Raw genomic sequence first — 22,418 nt, forward strand, 5'->3', positions numbered from 1 at the left:
CCTTCGCACCACCACAACACCGCCGGCTCCATTTGGAGCCGTCTCCCGCGTTGCGGCTGAAATCCCTGCTGGGCCCGTGGGTGGAAACCAGGTTACTGCCTGCCGGCCCAGCGGGGATCTCCAAATGGCCTCCGCGGGAGTGCGGCCGCATTGGCGGCTGCCCGGCGGTTTCAACTTGGCGGGCGGCAACGCCAATGTTGAAATGAGGGCCTAAGAAAGCAAAATAAAAACAGGCTAGTATGACTGAAAAATTCTTTCTGTTGTTCAAAAAAGCTGCGTCAGCAGCAACGGATACTACACTTGCCATGGATGAGCCACCAGTGGAATTAAACAAAGTCACCTCAGGGACCATATGCCTTCTCCACAGACCACCAGACTGTTACTAGTGATTCAGCCAGTGTAACAACTGGCCACACAACTTTACAAGAACCCATTCAACCTCAGTTATCAACTATGAGAGTGTATGCTGAGACAGAATCCGTGTGGCCACCTTTGAGTAAAGTGACAGAAGTAAACCCTCATGTATCAGAGCCACCATCATCACTAAGACATGCCTTCGGAGGTGAAACTACAGCATTGCAACATCTGAAATATATGGCACCTAAGTCCACAATAACGCACCAAATGCATTTCGATCAAGCAAAGGTACAAGTCAGGGGGCATTAGGCTCTTTAGTACAACCAGCAGCAGACTTATCAAATAATTGTACAATCTAAGATGCTTCAGCTCTCATAACAATTTGTCATACTAAATATACATCAAAAGTAAGCAGAGACATGCTTAAACGTGGCAACAACTCTAAACCTCTTGCTTTTCACCCAAATCTCTCTCATTTAAATGCCAGTAATATTGCCTCTATACAATTCACACCCTCAGATATAGACAGCTGATTCTATTCATGAAAACCAGAGAACGGTAGAAGACTGGGGAATATTGATAACTGATCCACCAAAGGTACGTTATCCTGAAAGCTTCTAAATGAAGGGGCTTATTTCTGTTCCAAGCAGGCTTTGTATACCTCTGACAACAAACGTAGGACCCGCAATTATAAAACAAATGCAATTGGCACTCTCAAATCAACTCTTGCCCTCAAAGTCCAGCCCTTAACCATCTCTTATACTAACCAGACCGGAAGACATTGCAAGCCCCCCACTCCCTTCTCTGTAAAGAATCAGGAGGATTGGGGATGGCTTGCTGCAACCTTAATCAAGAAGAAGAGGGACTGGGAGAATTGCCATGGTCCAGTGTCCAGTCTCCCAAAGTGTAAATGTACAGTCTAGCCAGGTACACTGTTCCGAAAATACTATACCTCAAAACTTAGGGGCATATTTATACTTGTTTTGCGCCGAATTTGAGTCATTTTTTTAATGCAAATTCAGCGCAAAACTAACTCCATATTTATACTTTGGCGCTAGACCCGCCTAGCTCCATATTTATGAAGTTAAAGTCATTTTTTGGACGTGGAAACCTACTTTGCATCAATGAGATGCAAAGTAGGTGTTACCGTGCAAAAAATGACTCTATGGCCTTAGCGCCATATTTATCCCCCTCTGCTTAAATCACACACAGGGAGGAGAAGGGGCCAAATAATGTTGCAAAGCTTGCTTTGCACCATTATTTAACACCTGCGTCAGGGCTGGCGTGGTGGAACACCATGGAATAAGCCCACAGGTGCCTTCCCCAGGCCCCAGGGATACCCCCACCCACACCAGAGGTACAGCAGAGGATGGGGGACCCCATCCCAGGTAAGTATAGGTTAGTACATGTAAGCATTTTTTTTAAGTGCCAGTGGGGGCCCTGAAGTGGGCCCCCCTACATGGCACTGGGTGGAATGGCCATGCCCGGGGGACACAGGTCCCCTGTGCTGGCCTTTGTGGTGGTGGGCATGACTCCTGTCTTTTCTAAGACAAGAGTCATGTGGTGTGGATGGTTTTGTGCCAGAAAATGACGCTAGGCTGGTTATAGTCATATTTTTTACTCTAACCTGCCTAACGTCATTTTTTGGTGCAAAACCCCCTTTTTCCATACCGCTCGCCCCACTCGGCTATTGTCAGTTTTTTTTTACGCTAGCCTACTCTTTGCATTGGCTTGCACCATTCCATAAATATGGTTACCGGCTGATGCTCAGAAATGGTGCAAGTCGGTGCTAAACCTTCTGGTGCAAAACTGATTTGGTGCAGTTTTACACCAAAAAGTATAAATCAGGGCCTTAGTTGTCGAGAACATATTGGTCACCCAAAGCATTAGCTTGGTGGGAGCAAGCTCTCTCACCCACTGTTAGGTGGCATGCTTCATCATTAAGCATTGCTCCTAGTCGGGCCGGTGATGCAATGCCTTACGGGGCCCGCAAGAGGGCTCTTTGCTGAAGTTCTTTTCAGTAGTTGCCAACAAACCTCAAGCATATAACTTCTTCTTGAGTGTGAGGGGAGTGTAAAGGACTGGAACAGGTGGATTAAAATTAGCTATAGGTACTGATGCTGTCACTTTACTATAAGTGGTAGGACCAATGCCAAGATTTAAAACAAACCGGGTACAGAAAATCGGAAATAACGATCCTCAAATCCCCAATAACTATTGATAGAGATAACATTTTACTAATAATTTTGTGGCATAGAAGTTAGTATATGGTGACTTATAAACTTTCATTTAAGAGCCTAACAGAGAAATTAACATGAAATGGAAACATGTGCACGTTTGAATTATGATGGACATTGTGACCTCCATTTCTTTTGGACATCATGTTTTGCCATGTAAAGATGTTGTGCATTTATATTCAAGTGAACTGCCGACATAAAGTAATGTTATGGATATTAATTTTAGAAATACAGTGGAGATGAAGTATATTATGAGGATAAGCGAACATGAATTAACCGTACTCATATTAATTAAAATTAATTTATTAACATGAATTACATGTGTGCAGAGAAATAAATGCACATTTAAACTGTTTTGAATGTCACATCTAATGTTTGCAATTAAATAATTTGCTTTGCATATTTGATTTTAATTTGTAAGGTGCGCAATAGGATTTATTTGTCATAATCACTTAAATATGTATTGATGCTTTCTTAACTAGACTAGCCTGAAGATTCATTTTGCAGCAGTGGAGGGAAAGTACTACTTCATTCTATTCCCTTTGACCTGAATTAATTCCTAGGCTGCTGATTTGTTAGTAAATGTCCTATTGTATTAAAGACAGAGAATATCTTTTAATTAATACCAGATGCAAAAGTATTTTTTCAAGCTGTCCAACAAGACAGGAAGTATTGTTAAATTAAATTCACATGAGAACTGTTAGGATCATCCTTTGCACTGTGGGAAAAAATATCAAAGTTTCAATTGATAAATAAGTATTATATTTTGGCCGAGCTGTATGAATTTATTATGATTACTTCGCTTCTTCCCTGAAAAAATCCGGAATAGTTGCAAACTTGATGTTGTCAATGATTTTCCATTGGATATTGATTAATTTGCAAAAGATGAGCCCACGTGGAGGACCAATCAGAAAGCTATGGACATTTCTAGTTAGGGAGAGACTTCTGCAACTTTTAGTAAGTCTTCCTTAGGATCCCTTGCTATAATGCTACTCTCTCATCTCCTAAATCCTTTTGACCCTTAGGTATCTTCTGAAGGATCCAAGCTATCCTTTCTATTTGCCCCAGTTACCTATGTTGTTGAGTACTAATATGCCCAATAAATTCTGAACTGCTGACCTGTCCTATGTGCAGCTTGTGTTCTGCATTGCCCCTGATGTTACTGTCTACTGATGCTGAGAAGCTGTGAGTAATCTGGATTGACGAATCGTTTCTTTCTGCTGTCCCATGAGGAGAGGTACATACAATCTGCAAATGTGTTTTTTCTGATTTCCTTTTGAGTTTAGATGATTACACCAGTGTATTTTGTATAGTGAGTTGCCCTAGTTAGATGGTTTTCAAAGTTATTTTGTCTCTTCTTTTATTTTGCCTGCATGTGTTAGTCTGTCCCCAGACATGTGTGGTATTCTGTATATAGAACCTTTAGGCAGAATGCATGACACCAGAATCTGGTGACAGTAACTAAGGGTGATCCGGCAGTTGGAGACGTGGGAGAGAAGACATCTGTTGGCTGGGGTGTTTCATGGATTCCTTATCTTGAATAAACTAAGGCAGATTATATCTCAAAGAAGTGTCACTCACCATCTTTTCATTGGCGACGAGGGTGAAGAATTCACCGGGATTTACTTCAAGTGGAGCGTGAACACCCCAACACTACTACTGGATATGTGAAACTATTTAATGACTCACCTAATTTCTGAGCTTTCATCGATCTGCTGAAGGAACCTCTGGCAGCAAGCCCTGAAATCGACTTCGTGGAAAAACACTTCAGTCGGGGTGTGGCGTAGGCGCTTTGGTATCCAGGCAAGGAGCGCCGTCTTGTTCCAGAGTGGATTCGACTGGCGACAAGAAGTGCCGTCTTGTTACAGAGCTGAGCGGTTTCAGTTTGTCTTCCGTTTCAGTCGTCTTGAAACAGAGCCGCAGTGTGCATTTTGCGGCGCAGGACGGCAGAGCCGCAGTGCATAGCGGCGATCAAATTTCACAGCTGCTCTGCCCTTCTGCAGTACAACCGAGTTGCAGAGCTGCAGGGAGTGTCTCTCTTGACATCTTGATTTAATCTCGCCCGTTTGAGCCACAGTTTATAGCGACGGGCGGTGATTTAATTCTTCAGCTGTTACGCTCCTCTATAAATACAATGGAGTCACGGAACCACAGTGTGTGACGGTGTCTTCTTTGAAGTCTCCAGGAAATTGCTCCTGGTACCAGGTGGTGGCGCTGAGGTGCGCAGGAAGCTCTGGGGTCGTTACAAAATGCTTCCTGGAGCTGGAGCTATAGTTTTAGAGCTGGAGTTGTTTTGAACCTTTTATGGCTGAAACTGTCTAAAGCAAAGGAAGGCTTTTGAACTTTCAACGTTTTAAGTTCTTCAATCACATGCTTTCCTGTGATATTTATATAGATGTTTTTGTGTTGTAGAAAGAAACTTGTTAGTTTAAAATACTGTATTGTTTTGAGGAGGTCTATGTCTCACAAAGGGTAAAACATTATCTACTGTTTCAGTATATAACGGTATTTTGCATGATATTTAGGACGTTTTTAGGGTTTTACAAATTTTAATAATTTAAAAGGAGTCATTAGTATTTTATTTATCATTGACATTCACCATGCAGAACGTAACATGTCCCCCGTTTTTCTTACCTTCTCCTGGTGAACCACAGATTCCGTGGAGAAAATGGAAATGTGTATTTTCACATTATGCAAGGGTCTGTGGCACTTCGTTGAGTGCTGAGCGCAAAATGTCACTTTTGTTACACTGTCTAGGGGCTGAAGGTCAGGAGGTTTTCGAGAATCTTCCTGAACTTTCTGTTGAAGATGCGAGTGAGCTCAATGATTTTGAGATTTGTATCAAGAAACTTGATTTGCATTATTTACCTAAAGTTTCCACAGTTTTAGAAAGGTATCACTTTGGGAAAAGGGTTCAACACCCAGGTGAATCTGTAGAGGAGTACATCACAGTCCTAAGGAAATTAGCATCTTCATGTAGTTTTGGGAGTAATAAAGAAGAAAGGTTAAGAGACCAGTTCATGTTGGGTTGTAGCATTGAGAAAGCGAAGGAATCCTTTTGGAATAAAGATAACCCTTCTCTTAGTGAAGTAATCGTGATTGCTAAAATGCATGAACATAGTTCAGCTTGTGTTGAAGTAATTAAGATGACAAATTTTACTGAAAGAGAATGTGATGTACATTGTGTCAGTCAAAGGAAGAACCCACAAGAGAGGGTGATTTCTCAGAAAATAGTGAAGGAGAATTCGAAAGTCAATAAGGAGAAGGAAAATTTCCAGGAAAGGTGTTATAGGTGTGGAGAGTTTGGTCATTATGCTAACTTCAAAGGCTGTGTTGGTTGGAAAGCATCTTGTAAGAAGTGTGGCAAGAAAGGACATGTTACTTCTTGCTGCAGGAGTGCAGACATAAGGAAAAAAAAGGTTCAGGAAGTAAGTTTGTTAGATGAAGATTTTCCGGAAGAATTTGTTTTACAAGTTAAAAATGGTATCAGTGGTCCAATAGAGACTGTACTGGTTGAGGGAGTACATATTCCAATGATGTTTGACTCTGGGGCAAAGATTACACTTATTCCTAGGATTTTATTTGAAAAACACCTCAGATCTTCTGTGAAACTTTTTAAACCAGATATTTCACCCAAAGGGTATGGTGGAAAACCGATCAAGTTATTGGGTTACTTTGTTGGCTTAATCCAGTTCAAAAATAGGTTTACAGTTGGCAAAGTCTATGTTTCTATGAAAGGAGATTCTCTCATTAGCTGGTTCCACCAAAAAGATTTAAGAGTGTATCTTGATCCCAATGAATATCCATCTGTAAGATTGAAAAATGATGTGCGTGTTGATACTGTGGAAAATGATGAGTGTGTCAAGATTAACAGTCCGAGACCATCATATGAGCAAGAATTTCCAAATCTTTTTCAAAACAAACTCGGGTGTATGAAAGGTTATGTGCATAAAATTAAGATGAAGAAAGATGTCACACCTGTGGTCAGTAAAGTAAGAGGTGTACCTTTAATGGTCAAGGAAAAAATGAGAGCAGAATTAGATAAGCTAATACAGAATGGCATTATCGAAGAAGTGGAAGCCACTGAATGGTTGGCCCCGGTGGTTATGGCTGTAAAGGCCAATGGCGAACCAAGGCTTTGCATTGACTTGAGAGAACTAAATAAATGTATAGTGGTGGATCATTATCCTTTGCCCAACATTAATGAAATGCTAACTTTATTAGGAAATGCAAATTGCTTCTCTTCTATAGATTTAACGTCTGCCTACCACCAAATTACTTTACATAAAGACTCTCAAAATTTAACAGCGTTCATCACTCCTTTTGGTATCTACAAGTTTATCCGTATGCCCTTTGGCCTGGCTTCAGCTGCAGCTGTATTTCAACGTGCCATGGAGAGACTACTAGAAGGACTGCAAGGAATCAAGATATATCAAGATGATATTCTTGTATATGGTAGAGATGGAAAAGAACACAATGAAAGAGTACGCCGAGTTCTTCAGAAACTGGAAGAGAGTGGCTTGACCTTAAAAGCAGAAAAATGCAACTTTAATCTTCATGAAATTGACTATCTTCGTCATAAAATGTCTTCCAACGGTATTGAACCTAAGAAAGAGTTGGTAGATACTATAGTTAATTTTTCCAGTCCTTCTTCAAAAGACGAGGTTGTAAAATTTCTTGGCATGGCAGAGTTTTACAGTAAATTTGTGGATCATTTTGCTGACAAAACTATATACATGAGGGAATTAGTGAGGAAGGGTGTTGCTTTTAACTGGAGTGATGAGTGTGAAAAGGAGTTCAATTTAATGAAACAAAGTTTGAAGTTTGCTTCTAGTTTAAATAGTTTTGAACCTGGGCATGATACGGTAATAATGTCTGACGCTAGCGCCAAGGGCCTTGGGGCTGTCTTGTTACAAACTTATAATGGAGTTGAAAGAACAATACTCTTTTTATCCAGGTCCTTGAAGGGGGCAGAATTAAACTATTCTGTTATTGAAAAGGAAGCGTTAGCCGTGTTCTGGGCGGTGAATAAACTAAGAAAGTTTGTGTGGGGTAGCAAATTTTTTATAAGAACGGACCATAAACCGTTAAAAGAGATCTTTGAAAAAAAGGGTTTGGATGCTATATCTGGTAGAATCAGAAAGTGGGTAGTAGCTTTGCAGGAATTCTCATTTGGGGCCCAGTACATACCCGGAGTTGAAAACAACCTGGCAGATTGTTGCTCAAGATTGGTAAGTGACAGTTTGGAGAATGAGGATGTTTCCATGTATGGTAGTGATGATTTTGAGGTATGTATGATCAAGGAGGGTATAATCAAGGAGAGTGAATGGATGTTGGAGTTACTCGGTGATGAAGTTTTACAGAAAGTTCTTTAAAAAATCAGAAGTGGATGGGATGGTACTGAAAAGAATGATCAACAATTATGCGGATTCTGGAGAGTTAGAGATGAATTGTCAACTCATGGTGATTTCATATTGAGAGGAACTAGGCTTGTTCCTCCGGAGAAGTTGAGAGATGAGCTAATCTCTATAGCTCATGAGAGCCATCCTGGCATTTCTAAAACAAAAGAAAGGTTGAGACTCATGTATTGGTGGCCAGGTATGGATGTGTTAATTGAAAGATGTGTTAGGGAGTGTGCGGAATGTTTGAAAGCTGACAAGACTTTAACTTGTAGAGTCCAGCCCATGAAAGTGAGGGAGCTTCCGAAAGAACCTTCGCAAGAGATTTCTTTGGATATTTTGGGTCCGATTAGACACTCCGGATCTGATAAATATATAATTGTGTTATTGGATATGTATTCAAGGTGGCCTGAATTTAAAATCACTACCTCAGTGGAAACACGGGATGTAATAGGCTTTCTCAATGATATTTTTGACAGAGAAGGGTTTCCTTCATCTATTCTCACAGATAATGGTGTACAATTGGTCTCACAGGACATGGAACGCTTCTTGAGTGAAAGAGGCATTATACATAAGAAAACTTCTCTTTACCATCCTGAGACCAATGGTATGGTGGAGAGGCTAAATAGAGTATTAAAGGAAACTATTCAAATGTCTCAAGCGTGTAACAAATGTTGGAAGGAGGAAGTGTCACGTAAGGTCAAGATTTATCGGTTGACTCCTCATTCTGTTACGGGTTTTTCACCTTTTGAGTTATTCAGGAGGAGAAAACCTAACACGTTGGTGTGTCCCTCATGGATTAATGATAAGTTTGGTTCAAAATCTGAAACTTTATGTAATGATAAGCAGAGGTGGTTGAAAGAATTTAAGAAGGTTTCAGAAAGGAAGATCAGATTTGATAAGCGGAAAGCAGTGAAGAAAGTAGTGATTCAAGTAGGTGATTTTGTCAGAGTGAAGAATCCTCGCTTTGGTCTTTCAAAAGAACATTCAAAATTTTCTATGCCTCTCGAAGTTAAGAAAGTTCGGGGAAATGCGGTAAGAACTGAAGATCACAAAGTGTGGAATATTGGGAGAGTGGTCAAAGTGAAAACTGCTTGTGGGGAAAATAATTCTGAGGGAGATGGTGTAGAAGTAAAACATGATAATGTTGACAATCATTTTTTATCTAGGAAGTCTTCAAGAGTTATCAAACACCCTAAAATTTTAGATGACTTTGTTTAGTATTTATGTCTCTTTATTTTATGTGTTCCCATGTTATATGTTGTCATTTGTAATTGGATGCCCTTGACTGTTGTTTGGTTAAATTTCTTCTTTTGTTAATGAAGGGGGGAAGATGTGTGGCATTCTGTATATAGAACCTTTAGGCAGAATGTATGACACCAGAACCTGGTGACAGTACCTAAGGGTGATCCAGCAGTTGGAGACGTGGGAGAGAAGACATCTGTTGGCTGGGGTGTTTCATGGATTCCTTATCTTGAATAAACTAAGGCAGATTATATCTCAAAGAAGTGTCACTCACCATCTTTTCAACATGCAAATCTGAATTTGTACCAGGAATAAGGGTGGCCCAGTCCCAATTATTGACTGTTATTTATTGAGTTTGATGATTTCACCATCATCTGCTTTGAAATCTGATTTTGATGTGCATATTATAGTTTTTTAACTTCTGTTATCCTCTAGGAGTGTCTAATAGCATTGATGTTTAGTATGCTTAATCTCTTTAGACATGTGGTCAGCCTTTGGTATTCATATATGCTTATAAATTAGTTTTGAGCACCATCTACACTACATTGACTTTGTGGTTGTAATAAAGCTTTGAAACTTGATTCAGTTTGTAGTTTTGATTCTGTGGCTAAATTGGTCATGGTGTTTAAAATTGCTTATGCTTATAATTTTATTGTTCTGCATTGAAGAAATCTGATTATCACACTCCTCACTAAGTCCAAAGATTGGGTCGACCTCTAGGGTAGGTGGGACAAGTTGTGTTGTCTCTCCAGGGCTCGTGCGGTTTCTGAACCCGAGGCAGAAAGAAGACCTCCGCGTGAGCTCCAGCACTACCTGTGTGTATGAATCCTACTCTACAGGAGTAAGGTCTATATGTTTTGTGCCCTTTTCAGTCCCTACCGATGTAATGATATTTCTTTAGGACCATAGGAAATACCTAATCCTTACTGGAAGAGAGTAAAGTGACTCTCGTGATAAGTGTGGCTACATCTGTATGTGTCTTACATTTATGTGTGTATGTACTTTCTCTACTGGTGACCTGTAATAAAAGAAAGAAAACATAAACAAAAAGGCAAATGTCAAGAATCATATTGGCCCTCATTACAACCCTGGCCGTTGTTGATAAAGTGGCAGTAATACCACCAATAGGCTGGCGGTAAATGCTTCCAAATTATGACCATGGCGGAAATAGCTCGGATAGTCAGATAGACAGCCACCTTACCACACCGACCCCCAGGGTGGAATCAACAGGCACCACGGCAGTAGCCGCCTACAGCCAGGCGGAATACAATGTTCCACCCACTGTATTATGACAGCCCAATCCGCCACCTTTTCCGGGGCGGTACCAACAACATCAAAAGTTTGGCAGATACACTGCACAGAAGAGAAACAACTCATCATTGGAGACTCAGGGAAGAACCACGCCGCCATGGAGCCTGAACTGCAGATCTTCCCCATAATCTTCTACCTCCTGCTCCACCACGAACACCAACGACGCCGAAGATGACCACGGTGAGTACAGTCGCCTAGCACACAGGGGAGGAAAAAGAGAGTGACACTCACACAACACGCAACACCCCCATCCCCAACATCATACGCACAAGCAGATGCAGTAACATAACATATTTACCCTGTACCCCTCAGGAATAATGTAAGGACAACACGAATAGATGAAAGTGAGTGTAATAATATAAATACAGTAAAAATATATACATCCAATCTAAAAGTATATACAAATCAAGAGACACTGCCCAGTCCTCAATGTGCGTGGGCCACAGGGCCACATTACAAAGTCCAAGGCCCCACTTGACTCCTGCAACAACAAGGAGAGAACATTGCAGGGGCATCAGTTCAAAAATAGGCAGGCACCTCAGGGGGACGGGAAACGGGGGGCACCTCAGCCGGCAGATGGAACAACACCACTGGTCCTGGAGGGGGCAACATGCCATGTGCTTGGTCCTGGGGAGTGCAAGGCCACAGTCTCTCAAGTGGGTGACTTGCCCACATGCTCTGGAGGGGGCAACATGCCATGTGCTTGGTCCTGGGGAGTGCAATGCCACAGTCTCTCAAGTGGATGACTTACCCACTGGCTCTGGAGGGGGCAACATGCCCTGTGCTTGGTCCTGGGGAGTGCAACGCCACAGTCTCTCAAGTGGGTGACTTGCCCACTGGCACTGGAGGGGGCAACATGCCCTGTGCTTGGTCCTGGGGAGTGCAAGGCCACAGTCTCTCAAGTGGGCGACTTGCCACTGGCTCTGAAGGGGGCATCGTGCCCTGTGATCTTCACCCTGGGGAGGATGGGGTGAGTGGGTGACTTCTCCACTGGTTTTGGGGGGGGGGCTTCTTGCCCTGTGATCTTCATCCTGGGGAGGATGGGGTGAGTGGTTGGCTTCTCCACTGGTTCTGAAGGGGCATCGTGGCATGTGATCTTCATCCTGGGGAGGATGGGGTGAGTGGGTGGCTTCTCCATTGGTTCTGGAGGGGGCATCAAGCCCCCTGATGCAGAGCTTGGGGAGTGCAAGGTCACAGTCTCTCAGCTGGGTGTCATACCCACAGGAATTACAGGGGGCAGGCCGCACAGCAGCCCATGGACGCTGGACTACACATTGTCCGCCAGCAGTGATGGCTGCTCAGTGGTGGTGCTGCTGATGCTGCCACTGGTGGTGGGGGGAGGCTCTAGCCCATCCCCTGCAGCCTCGGACGGCTGCCCACTGGTGCTGCTGGTGCTGCTTGTGGTGGTGAGGGGAAGCTCCAGCCCATTCGCTGCAGCCTCTGACTGCTGCCCACTGGTGGTGCTGCTGCTGGTGGTGGTTGTGGTGGGTGGAAGCTCCAGCCCATCCCCTGCAGCCTCGGACAGCTGCCCACTGGTGCTGCTGCTGCTAGTGGTGGTGGTGGGGGGAAGTTCCAGCCCATCCCCTGCAGCCTTGGACGGCTGCCCACTGGTGGTGCTGCTGCTGTGGTGGTGCTGCTGCTGGTGGTGCTGCTGCTGGTGGTAGGGGGAGGTTCCAGCCCATCCCCTGCAGCCTTGGATGGCTGCACCACCATGGTTGGTGGTGAGGGCTCCAACTGAGTCCCAGCACCAGGCCTCTTGTCCTTTCTGCCTGTTGGTGCAGGCCCCTTGCCCTTCCTGCCAGCAGCTGGGGATCGTGCCTTGCTCTTCAGGGCAGCAGCTGTGGATGGCCCCTTTTCCTTCCTGGGTGCAGCTGGGGATGGCTTCTTGCTCTTCAGGGCAGCAGCTGGGGATGGCCCCTTGCCCTTCCTGGCAGCAGCTGGGGATTGCTCCTTGCCCTTCCTGGCAGCAGCTGGGGGTGGCACCTTGACCTTCATGGCAGCACTTGGGGCAGGCACCCTTTCCGTGTAGCTGCCTGGTGGCCGGGATCCTTTCCCACCACGAATTGCTGTGGGCACTACTGGGCCCATGGACTGGGTGGCTGAGGTGCTTGCCTGGAGTTTACCCACCCTGGCCAGACGTGAAGGATGGGGGGGTAGGGAAGAGGTCAATGGTGGAGAGGAAAATCTTCTTAGGGGCAGTGGGGCGGGAAGAGGGAGAAGGTTTGGGACTGGAGGAAGAGGGAGTGGTTGTAGGAGGTGTCTGTCTGCTGTGTTTGGGTGCATGGGCTGGATGCTGTTGTGAGGTGGATGGCTGTTGGGTGTCTGAGTGCTTGCATTTGTGTACTTTGGAAGGGGGGCACAGACACAGTAGGAGAGGACACAGGGGACGTGTGCATGGCTGTTGGGGTGGTGTCTGCCAGTGAGGTGTGAGTTCTGATAGGTGTGCTGGTGATGGCGGTACTGGATGAGGATGTAGTGCATGCAGGTGTGAGTGTAGACGGAACTGGAAGGAGGTGGAGGAGGGCGACACAGTGGAGGCAGTGGATGTTGGTATGTCTGCATCTGAATGGTGTTTGTGTGAGTGCCTGTGGGATAATGTGTGGTGCTTATGTTTGCCTGTGCCACTCACTCTTGTGTGTTCTCTTGTGTGCGTGCTCATCTGCCTGTGTACTTGGGAGAGGTTGGGGTTGAGAGGAATGGGATTGGGAAGAGGAAGTTGGAGGGGAGAGGGTAGACACAGGGACAATGGCTGCCATCAGAGAGGAGGCCAGAGCCTCCTCCTACCCCGGCCAGGCCCTCAGGATGAATGATTGCCAAGACTTGCTCCTCCCATGTTGTTAGTTGTGAGGGAGGAGGTGGGGGTCCACCGCCAGTCCTCTGTACTGCGACTTGGTGTCTTGCAGCAATGGAATGTACCTTCCCTCGTAGGTTGCTTCACCTCTTCCTGGTGTCATCCCTTGTTCTGGGGTGCTGTCCAACGGCGTTGACCCTGTCCACGATCCTCCGCCATAGCTCCATCTACCTAGCAATGGATATCTGCTGCACCTGTGCTCCAAATAGCTGAGGCTCTACCCAGATGATTTCCTCCACCATGACCCTTAGTTCCTTCTCAGAGAATCTGTGGTATCGTTGCGGTGCCAAGGGTGTAAGGTGAGTAGTGTGGGTGAGGGTGTGTAGGGTGATGTGTTGGGGTGTGTAATGTAAGGTGCGTGGGTGGTGAATAGGTGATGGTGGTGTGTGTCTCTGGTCTTGTCTGGTGGTGGTGTCTATCTCATGGCAATGGTTTGTAGTCGTAAAGGGTTGTGGGTAATGTGGATGTGTGTTTTATAGTGGTGTGGGTGTGTGTATGTGTGTCAGGTGTGTGTAGTTTGAATTGTCCAATATGATGCTGTTTTGATTGAGTGTGTATATTTTGAGCACAACGGTATGTATCGCCAATGGTTTACCGCCATTGAATGTCCACTGTGGTGATCCGTGGGTCATAATGTTGTGGGCGTTGTTCTCTTGGCATAACGGTGTGGGTTTTGCTACCACCAGTTTATCAGCGACCTTTGGTGTGGGGGATTTGTGTGTGCGGCTGAAAAGGGAAGGATTGCTGTGTGTGTGTCATAATATGGTCAACGGATATCCGCCGCGATATGTTGGCGGCAGTCAGCATGGCGGTAAGTGGGATTTACCGTCAATGTCATAATGAGGGCCATTGTCTGTGTATGATGTCTGTGTCGTCATGAACACACCGATGAGGCAAACAGCTGTGATTGAGCATGCCAAAGTGCTAGGTGGAAAATATAAGATGTAACATCCACTAGCTTAAAACGATCTTACCTTCCCACAGTCTGGATAGGGCCCTGTATAATTGTGTGGGCTAAGCAGCTCCTTCAAATCTAATGACATGTAATGCAAATAACCAAGGTGTAAATATCGGAAATAAAGTACTGCAAATACAGACAATAGAACAAATAAAATGGCTTGTTCATGAACACCGAAGATATATACATATTATTATACCAACATATGTCAAAAACAGAGCTCCTTAAAGGACATTGGTGTCAAGCGATCAGCCCCCGAGCCGCAAAAAAATAACTTATACAAATGATGCCACTCAAAACTCACTATCTGGTAGAAGGAAAATGTTACAGCCCCATCCCCAAGTAAGTTGAAATTGTAATGGTGCAGTTTTTGTTTAGGTTAAGGTAAAGTAGTGTGACGAAGCGCCAAGCCACAAGGGCCTAAAAGCGTTTTGCGGTATGCCGTCCCTCTTTACAGGACTAAAGGGTCATTCACTATATCTCTTAACACTTGTACATGTATACTGTTGATACGTTTATACTTGAAACTCTGGGATCATAAAAATAGGTGGAATAGTCCATTATGAACCCCTTCTCCACCCAAGAGCTCCACGAAGGGCAGAGCTGTTTGGCCAGAAATGCACCTACCCAGGGAAGCCAAGATTGCAAATGTAAATAGGAATAATGTTGCTCCTGTAGACAGGATCACTCACATGAGCTCCCTCTACAGTGATTTAGTTAAACACTTAAACCACCACCAATCATCAGCAGGAAAAATAATCAGGACACAAGCTTTGAGGCTGACCTCGGTCACCATCAGTCTTTTGCTTTAACCTTTACAGCAATAAGGCTCGGGAAACAGACCCACAAAATTAGAGCAGATGGGTCTCCCAGCCCTAATGGCATCCCACAGTCAGTTTACAAACAGGATGCAAAACGATTCAGAACATGTATTGATACGGACTTTGTTCCATTCTCTTGGAAAGGCTCAGTTTTACACCCAGTCTATAAGGAAGGCTTAGTGTCGGCTCTGGACATCTACTCTCTTATCGCTCTTTGGGATGTTTGCCTCTCTCTTGCTGGAGGAACTCGGCCAACTCAAGGATTTTAATACCAATTTATCAAAATGGCTGTAGAATGCAGCACACATGGAAAGAGAGGAGAAATGTAAACATTTCTTCTCCTTACGCATACTCTGGGGAGGTGTAAGTTTTTGGCACTGCCCCAGATTTATGCTATGTTGTAAATCTGTGACAGTGTCAAAAACCATGGGTGTTGAGTGGGAACAGCCACAGCAATGCCCATGACACACTTCCCCGATGCAGTGTGAGACAACGCAACGACTTTCACTGCGTTGCCTTACACCATATTTACAAGGGCATGAAAAGCCATGCATGGTGGCTTTGCATGGCCTTGTAGATATGGGACTGCTCTGTGCGCCACAGGGCCATAAAAAAAGTCATGCTCTGATGGCGCGCGGGTGCTTGCAAATATGCAGGTTTGGAGTTTCTATATGTTTTTAGTATTTTTACAGTTGGAAATGTGAGATTGTGTTGAGTATTTCTTTTAATATGTTTCATACACTTGATTGTCTAAATGAAATAAAATTAACTTGCACTGGAACTTGACAGGCTGGAATATCCGAATAGGTTTATTTTTATTGGTTTAAATGCAGGAAATGGTCAAATTTATTGGATAATAGGATGAAATCTCTAGTACTTATAGTTTGAAATATCTTCTCATTATTTTCTGATTTTCATTTGTTTTGTTTCTAAATAAATACTAATAGGTACTGAACAAATATTTTCTAAACACCTGTGCACACCAAATTAGTGAATCAAAGAAATCAGGGGCATATTTACAAGTCCCTGGCGCCACCAGAGCATCACTTTTTGTGACGCTCCGGTGATGCTGTGCCATATTTACAAGGCGGAGTTAAGCCACTGTTTCTGGCTTAACGTTGCCTTCTAAATATGACCCCCCAACGCAGTTTTCTACGGCAGAGGGGCATGCGATGTGTGTTGCTGTACCCAAGTAACACCCATTGCTTTTTGACAATGCCACAGGTTTACAAGGAAATGTAAATCTGAGACAGCGCCAAAAAATAATGCCACCCCAGGGATGGCGTTAGCATGGCACAACGAGGAGAAATACTTTTATTTCTCCTCGTTTTTGCTTTTTCTATGTGTGATGCATTCGGCAGCACACATAGAAAGAGCAAAAGGCCATTTGTGATTGTCTATATGCAGGAAGGTGTCCCTTCCTGCACATAAACAATCATTTAATTATAACAATTTGCTACTTCTATGTGTGCGGAATGAAGCAACCCTAGGAGTATCAAATCACCATTTTTGATTGTTTAAGGGCAGGAAGGGACACCTTCCTTCACACAGACAATCCTCCCTGCATCGCAGGCACCCTTGCACTATGGTGCAAGGGTGCCTACGTTGGCACTAGGTAACAACATTTCGCACCAGCACAAGGGGAAACACAGGGGTGTGCCGTATTTCTGTAAATTAGACGTGCGGCGCTGCCAATTTTGGTGCAGGATAGCCCTGCACCATTTCCTTGTAAATATGCCCCTTCGTATGTCTAAAACTGAAACAATTACAGAAGAAAATACAAGATGCGAAGGCAACAAATGAAAAGAAATTAAACTGCGGTGCCCTTACACAATTTCTTAAGCAAAACGTTTAGTCACAAGAACTGACCTACATCAATGATTTCATTACAATAAAACACCTCCTGCCAGGGTACAGATGATTAAGTGAGCTATTATTGTCTCAAAATACATAGCTCCCTTGCTTAAGTTTTTGTTGGTCAGCAATGAGTCAGGCACTGTTTATAAATGGCTCTAGTAAGATTCCCATCATCAACATCTCATTTATTGAATGAATGCCGTTAATGCATCATGCTAGGTGTGTGAATGTTGTGCGATTTATCACAGCTTATTCAGAACTTACATTGAAAAATGAAGCATAGATACTTTATAATACAGTATCCCTTTCCTGCTGTGGAGTGCAGAGTTGTCAAATTTAAAAAGAAGCAGTGCTGAATGTAGTGTCTTTGATATCATGCATGCTAGGGCCCTCGATGTCCTGGGGGAAATCTAGATATGAATTATGTGATTGGATGGGAGGAGTTACGGTATAGTTATAAAAGTTATGACACAGAGCACTAGGGGAGCTCTATAGCATGTTGAAGAATAAAGTCGTCTGTTACAGAGCTCCCTGAATAGTGTGTTCATTTACATGATCTTGGGCAGAGGAGGACGCTGTAACTGGGGACGAAGAAACAAAGCTGCTCTCCATGACAGTTTGCAAAAGTACAGAAAATTGCTTGTGCATGCAACGTGCACCCCATAAACGATGCAAAATGGTCTGTGTTTGGCATATGGGGAGTTAAGCACCACTTGAGCCCATACACAGCTATCAAAAAAGTTGAAGGCCCTGCAGAGGAGTACATAAAAAAATCCAGCCAAAACCCATTGATAAAGGTAAAAGAAGAAATACTGTGCTGCACCATAACACAGAGTCATCATCAGTATGAAGCAAACTCTAAAGACAATGACAGTCAGGTACAAAAACAACCAAAAACATACTTACCGGCACAAACAAGCAAAGTGCTCTATGACCTCAAAAATCAGGCATGATGACCAAGCACAAGCAATGGGGGTTATGTGGAGAGGTTGACAGTCCTACTTTAGAAGACGAACACTGCCTGAACACCATGTTGCTCTCAATGGTGACAGAAGGAAGTACAAAATACGACGCAGCTACATTCTTGAAGGTACAAACTTTGTTTGGGACCGAGAAGAAGACCATTGGTCCACGGGGCACATTACAACAGGTATCAAACGAACATGTAGGCAGAAGTGAGTGGTACACAATTCCAAAAAATCTAAGACTCAGCTTTATACAACATACACAACTGCACCCATAATTAATTGAGTATAATCAAAAGGGTCAGTGTGTTTCAAGGTGATGACATTTCGATCCACCTGAAATTGTGGGCTCATCATCAGGACAGAAAGGTGCATACTGGGGAAAGATGTACATAAATCAATATCAGAACCTGTTAAAACAAGACAGAAGAGGGAAGGTAAAAAGGAAAAGGAACCAAAGAAAAGAAGGACAATATTTGAGAAAATAAAAATATATTGCAATCAAAAAATGGAAGTTGAAAAACTTCTCCAAACAGTGAAAAAGCCATGCAAAATGTCTCCATGAGAGGCTGAGGCAGGAAGGAGATCACCCTTCCCTCCCCCCTGCCAGGCTAGTGAATAGGCACTTCAGGGCAGTGGCCTTCAAAGGCTTCACCGCCCCTGATAGCCATCTGCTCTGTCCTCCAGAGGAGGACACAGCCCTTCTCCTGCCCCCAGGCGCATTTGTTCATGGTCAGGTGGGAAATTAGATTTGCAGGGTAGTGCACACTCACAGCAGGCTGACCACCTCTAGGGTTAGCAGCCTGGTCTGTGCACTAAATTTAGGTTTTTCCCATCTTGGTGCGCTGAAATGCTTAACACATGTTTCTCTAGTAAAGCTTGACTGCTCTTTGTGAGACCACCAGGACTGAGCTCAGGATTTATTGGTGTGAATCCAAAGATAATCTTTGGGGTATTGTGAGAGTTTTAAATGTTGAGGACTAAGCCCCACACAACATAATATTCCACTTTCCTACACTGGCCAGCCGTAATGTTCTCCTACTTTTAATTTACTCCTGTCTGTCCTTGGGTGTCCTTCATGATTCATTTCCAAAATTCTGTTTCTCAGAGCAGTGGTGGAACAATTTTGCCTCTTTACCATGACACCATCTTCCACGACTAATTAATTCTTACCTTCCCAAATATGATCCAGAATTTTGTCCAAACATTACGTCTCTAGCATATCCACTTCAAAACATTTCTAACCTCCCTTAAATGGCTCATCGTTGGCAAAGCATCCACCCATTTCTCCTTGGGGATGGCTTCTAGTTCTGGTAAGTTCACACTGGCAACCAAGCAGTCACCCCAATCATCTTTTATGTCCTGTTCCTGTTGAAAAGAGCTCTACTTAAAAAATGGCTATCCTGTTTTATTCTACCAGGGACCTATTCTACTTTAAAATCATAGTCAAATAATATCACAGATATCCTAGAAATGTGAGGTGATGCTCTGTAAGGTCCTTCAGAAGTTACACTTTTAGTGAGTGATTCATGAACTGGGCATAATACAAATTCAGTTTCCCATACGTACTGTTGGAAATGACTCAAACTCCACAAACCAGGTTTCTTGTTCCAAAAGAGTGTGAGAAGCAAAGACTACTGTAAATTAATTACCATATTTATCTCAATAGGACAACCACTGCAGCAAGACCTCATTCATTAGTTTCAGATGTAATAATTCTTCTGGAATGAGAATCAAAATCCTGGAGGGAGTAGTACTGCATATGTTATTTTTGTTTGATGGCAAACATTCCGGAAGGTTATCGTTCCATATAAACTGTTTTTTTTCATTTTCAGTAATAATCTTAATGCATAGGGCTTATTCTGTACATACTTTGAATAGTACTCTGCAAGACCATGGAAGGATATTTCTTCATCACTGGACTCAGGGACATGGGTATTCTTGATTACCTCTACAAATTCTTGCTTCACCACAATCCTATTACCACTTAGGCCATGGTCTAAATAGTTTCAAAAATCAGATAGCAAACTTACATTTTCCTAACTTTGTTTTTAAACCTTTCTCTTCCAGTATCTTCAGATCCTCTCACAAACGTCTCACAATGTCTGTCATGTTAAAATTTAGGTGTGCCCATTATCAAAATATAATCTTGGAAACTAGTAATAACCGTGCAATCCTTCAATAATATATACATCGATTTTTGGAATACTGTGCCTCTTGAAGGTAAGAAAAAGACATCCATGCGAATTGATAGCAACCAAAAGGAGTGGTAAAAGCTATTTAACTTTTACTATTCTTGTGCATGTGTACCTGATGGGCAGGGAAAGTGAATGTATAAAAACAAATCCATTCCCTTCGGTCATTGTTAGTAGTTCACAAAATTAAGGCAACGGAAATTTGTCTACAAAAATACTCAAATAGACAGCTCTTAGATTTATGCATAATCTTATATTTTCATTCGTTTTTTTGGTCACGACCATAGTAGACAACCATTCTGGGGTTCAACACTTTCAATAATATCAAATCTTTCAAGCTTACCTAATTCATTTTCAACATCTTTCCTGTTTTTCAGGGGAACATTCCTAATCTTAGGAGTAACTGGTACAACCTCTTTTCTCAAAAGAATTTTGAGCAGGAGCCCATCTAGTTGTCCCACTTTTCTGGAAAATTCCTTGGGAAATTCTTTCCCAACGGTGTGCACAAGATCATCCGTCTTATCAACTAACAAAACTTGCTCATGACTGTTAGGGTCACGAGTAATACCTAACAATCTTTGTTCTAATCACCCTATAGTTTACCCTCTGTTTTCCTCCACTTAAATTCAAATGGAACACCTACTCTGGGAATCAGTTTTCCTGTAAAACTGTCTGGATGAATATCTGGTCTTTACAGCTCACAACTAAGCATAGTAGCAAATGTTCCTTTTTCAAATGTTCCCGTTCGCTATCATGTATGGTGGCACTGAATCAATTGACATCTTACATTGTGATTTGTTCTTATGTTAGAGGATAAACCCCACAAACCTTTATTCACACAGTGTGTCCACACAATTTACCACTCATTTAGGCCCATATTTATACTTTTTTTGCACCGCAATTGTGTCATTTTTTGTCGCAAAAGCGGTGCAAACGTACAAAATACAATTATGTTTTGTAATTTTGCTCCGCTTTTGAGTAAAAAAATGACGCAAATGCAGCGCAAGAAAAGTATACATTTGAGCCTTGATCCCTCCCAGATGACTCATAATCATTCTGTTTTATCACACATTTCACTGATGACGACTGTCTTTTCGCAGCATGCTTACCCCCCCTCCCCTGGTCTCCCCCACCCTCTCCAGACCCCTTCGTGACATACATGCACCTTCATGCACCATCGAACACACGCCTAAACACATTCATAAACACATTCTGCTACAATTCAATTGACCCTGGGATGGGTACTCTGTGCATGTTCTCTGAAAAGACCTTTAATTCTGCAGTTGACAGAGGTCAGTTTCTAAAAGTTCTCAAGGTGGAAAGTTACCCTTGACTGTTAGGTGATATCTTTTCTGGTTGACCCACCTAATATTGCTTGCAAATCACTTCCCTGGAGCAGTTTTTCACACAGTAACTCAACCATATTAGCTAAATTTAATAGCATATAAATTTCATTTAAGAAGGTTAATGAATTGTCTAAAGAAAAGTGACTTTTGACTTTGTGAATGCCATTATTTGGATACTTAATTTACCAAATGAATGTAATACATTTGTCCAGCTAGTGGCAGCCTCTTGGTTGCATGTTTTGAAAAAACTGAATTTCTGTTAGTCACAGTTTACAATCTTGATTTCCCAACCTTTGCAATCTTTTTCAGGATTCCAGTTAGCTTAAAATATATGCAACACTAGACACATCAATACCTGAAAATTAATTATGTACTTGTGACAAAGAAGCACCCTACAAAACAACACAACATATTACCTCTTTGTCTCCATACAGGAATCAAGGAAGGTGTGTAGAGGGCTTTGTGGAGATCTTTGACATGCTGGTGGCCACAGCAGCTCGATTTCGTGCAATGAAACTTGAGGGTGAGGAATTCATGTGCCTCAAGTCCATCATTCTTCTCAACTCTGGTGAGCGACTCTAACACTGTGGCATGTGGCGTGCCCTACTTGATAAATGTACATGCTCTCTGATTTTTTGTTATTTTAATTTGGTACATTCACTGCTAAAGCCCAGCATGCAAATAGCACTGACCATTAACCCAAGGCAATATGTGATATGATTGAACACTTATGCAAACCATTTTAAAAAACTCTGAGGTTAGTCTTAAATTTTTAGATTTGACTCAGTCTCAGGGTGCAGCTATTTTGATAAGGTTGGATGATGTCAAAGACTTTTCCATTCCACTACCTGAACATAAATGTTCCACAAACTCCAT

At 43.0% G+C, this 22,418-nt stretch overlaps 1 protein-coding gene across 1 annotated transcript in view; it reads left to right on the top strand.

Annotated features, from left to right (window-relative positions):
• The window catches only part of ESR1 (estrogen receptor 1), a 1,426,508-nt gene that overhangs the window by 1,267,738 nt on the left and 136,352 nt on the right, over positions 1-22,418 (top strand). The window contains exon 6 of the mRNA XM_069234719.1: positions 21,977-22,110. Within this exon, the coding sequence (XP_069090820.1) occupies positions 21,977-22,110 (134 nt within the window). The remainder of the gene's footprint in view (positions 1-21,976; positions 22,111-22,418) is intronic.

The sequence above is a fragment of the Pleurodeles waltl genome, chromosome 5, assembly GCF_031143425.1.
Source record: "Pleurodeles waltl isolate 20211129_DDA chromosome 5, aPleWal1.hap1.20221129, whole genome shotgun sequence".
Taxonomy (NCBI): domain Eukaryota; kingdom Metazoa; phylum Chordata; class Amphibia; order Caudata; family Salamandridae; genus Pleurodeles; species Pleurodeles waltl.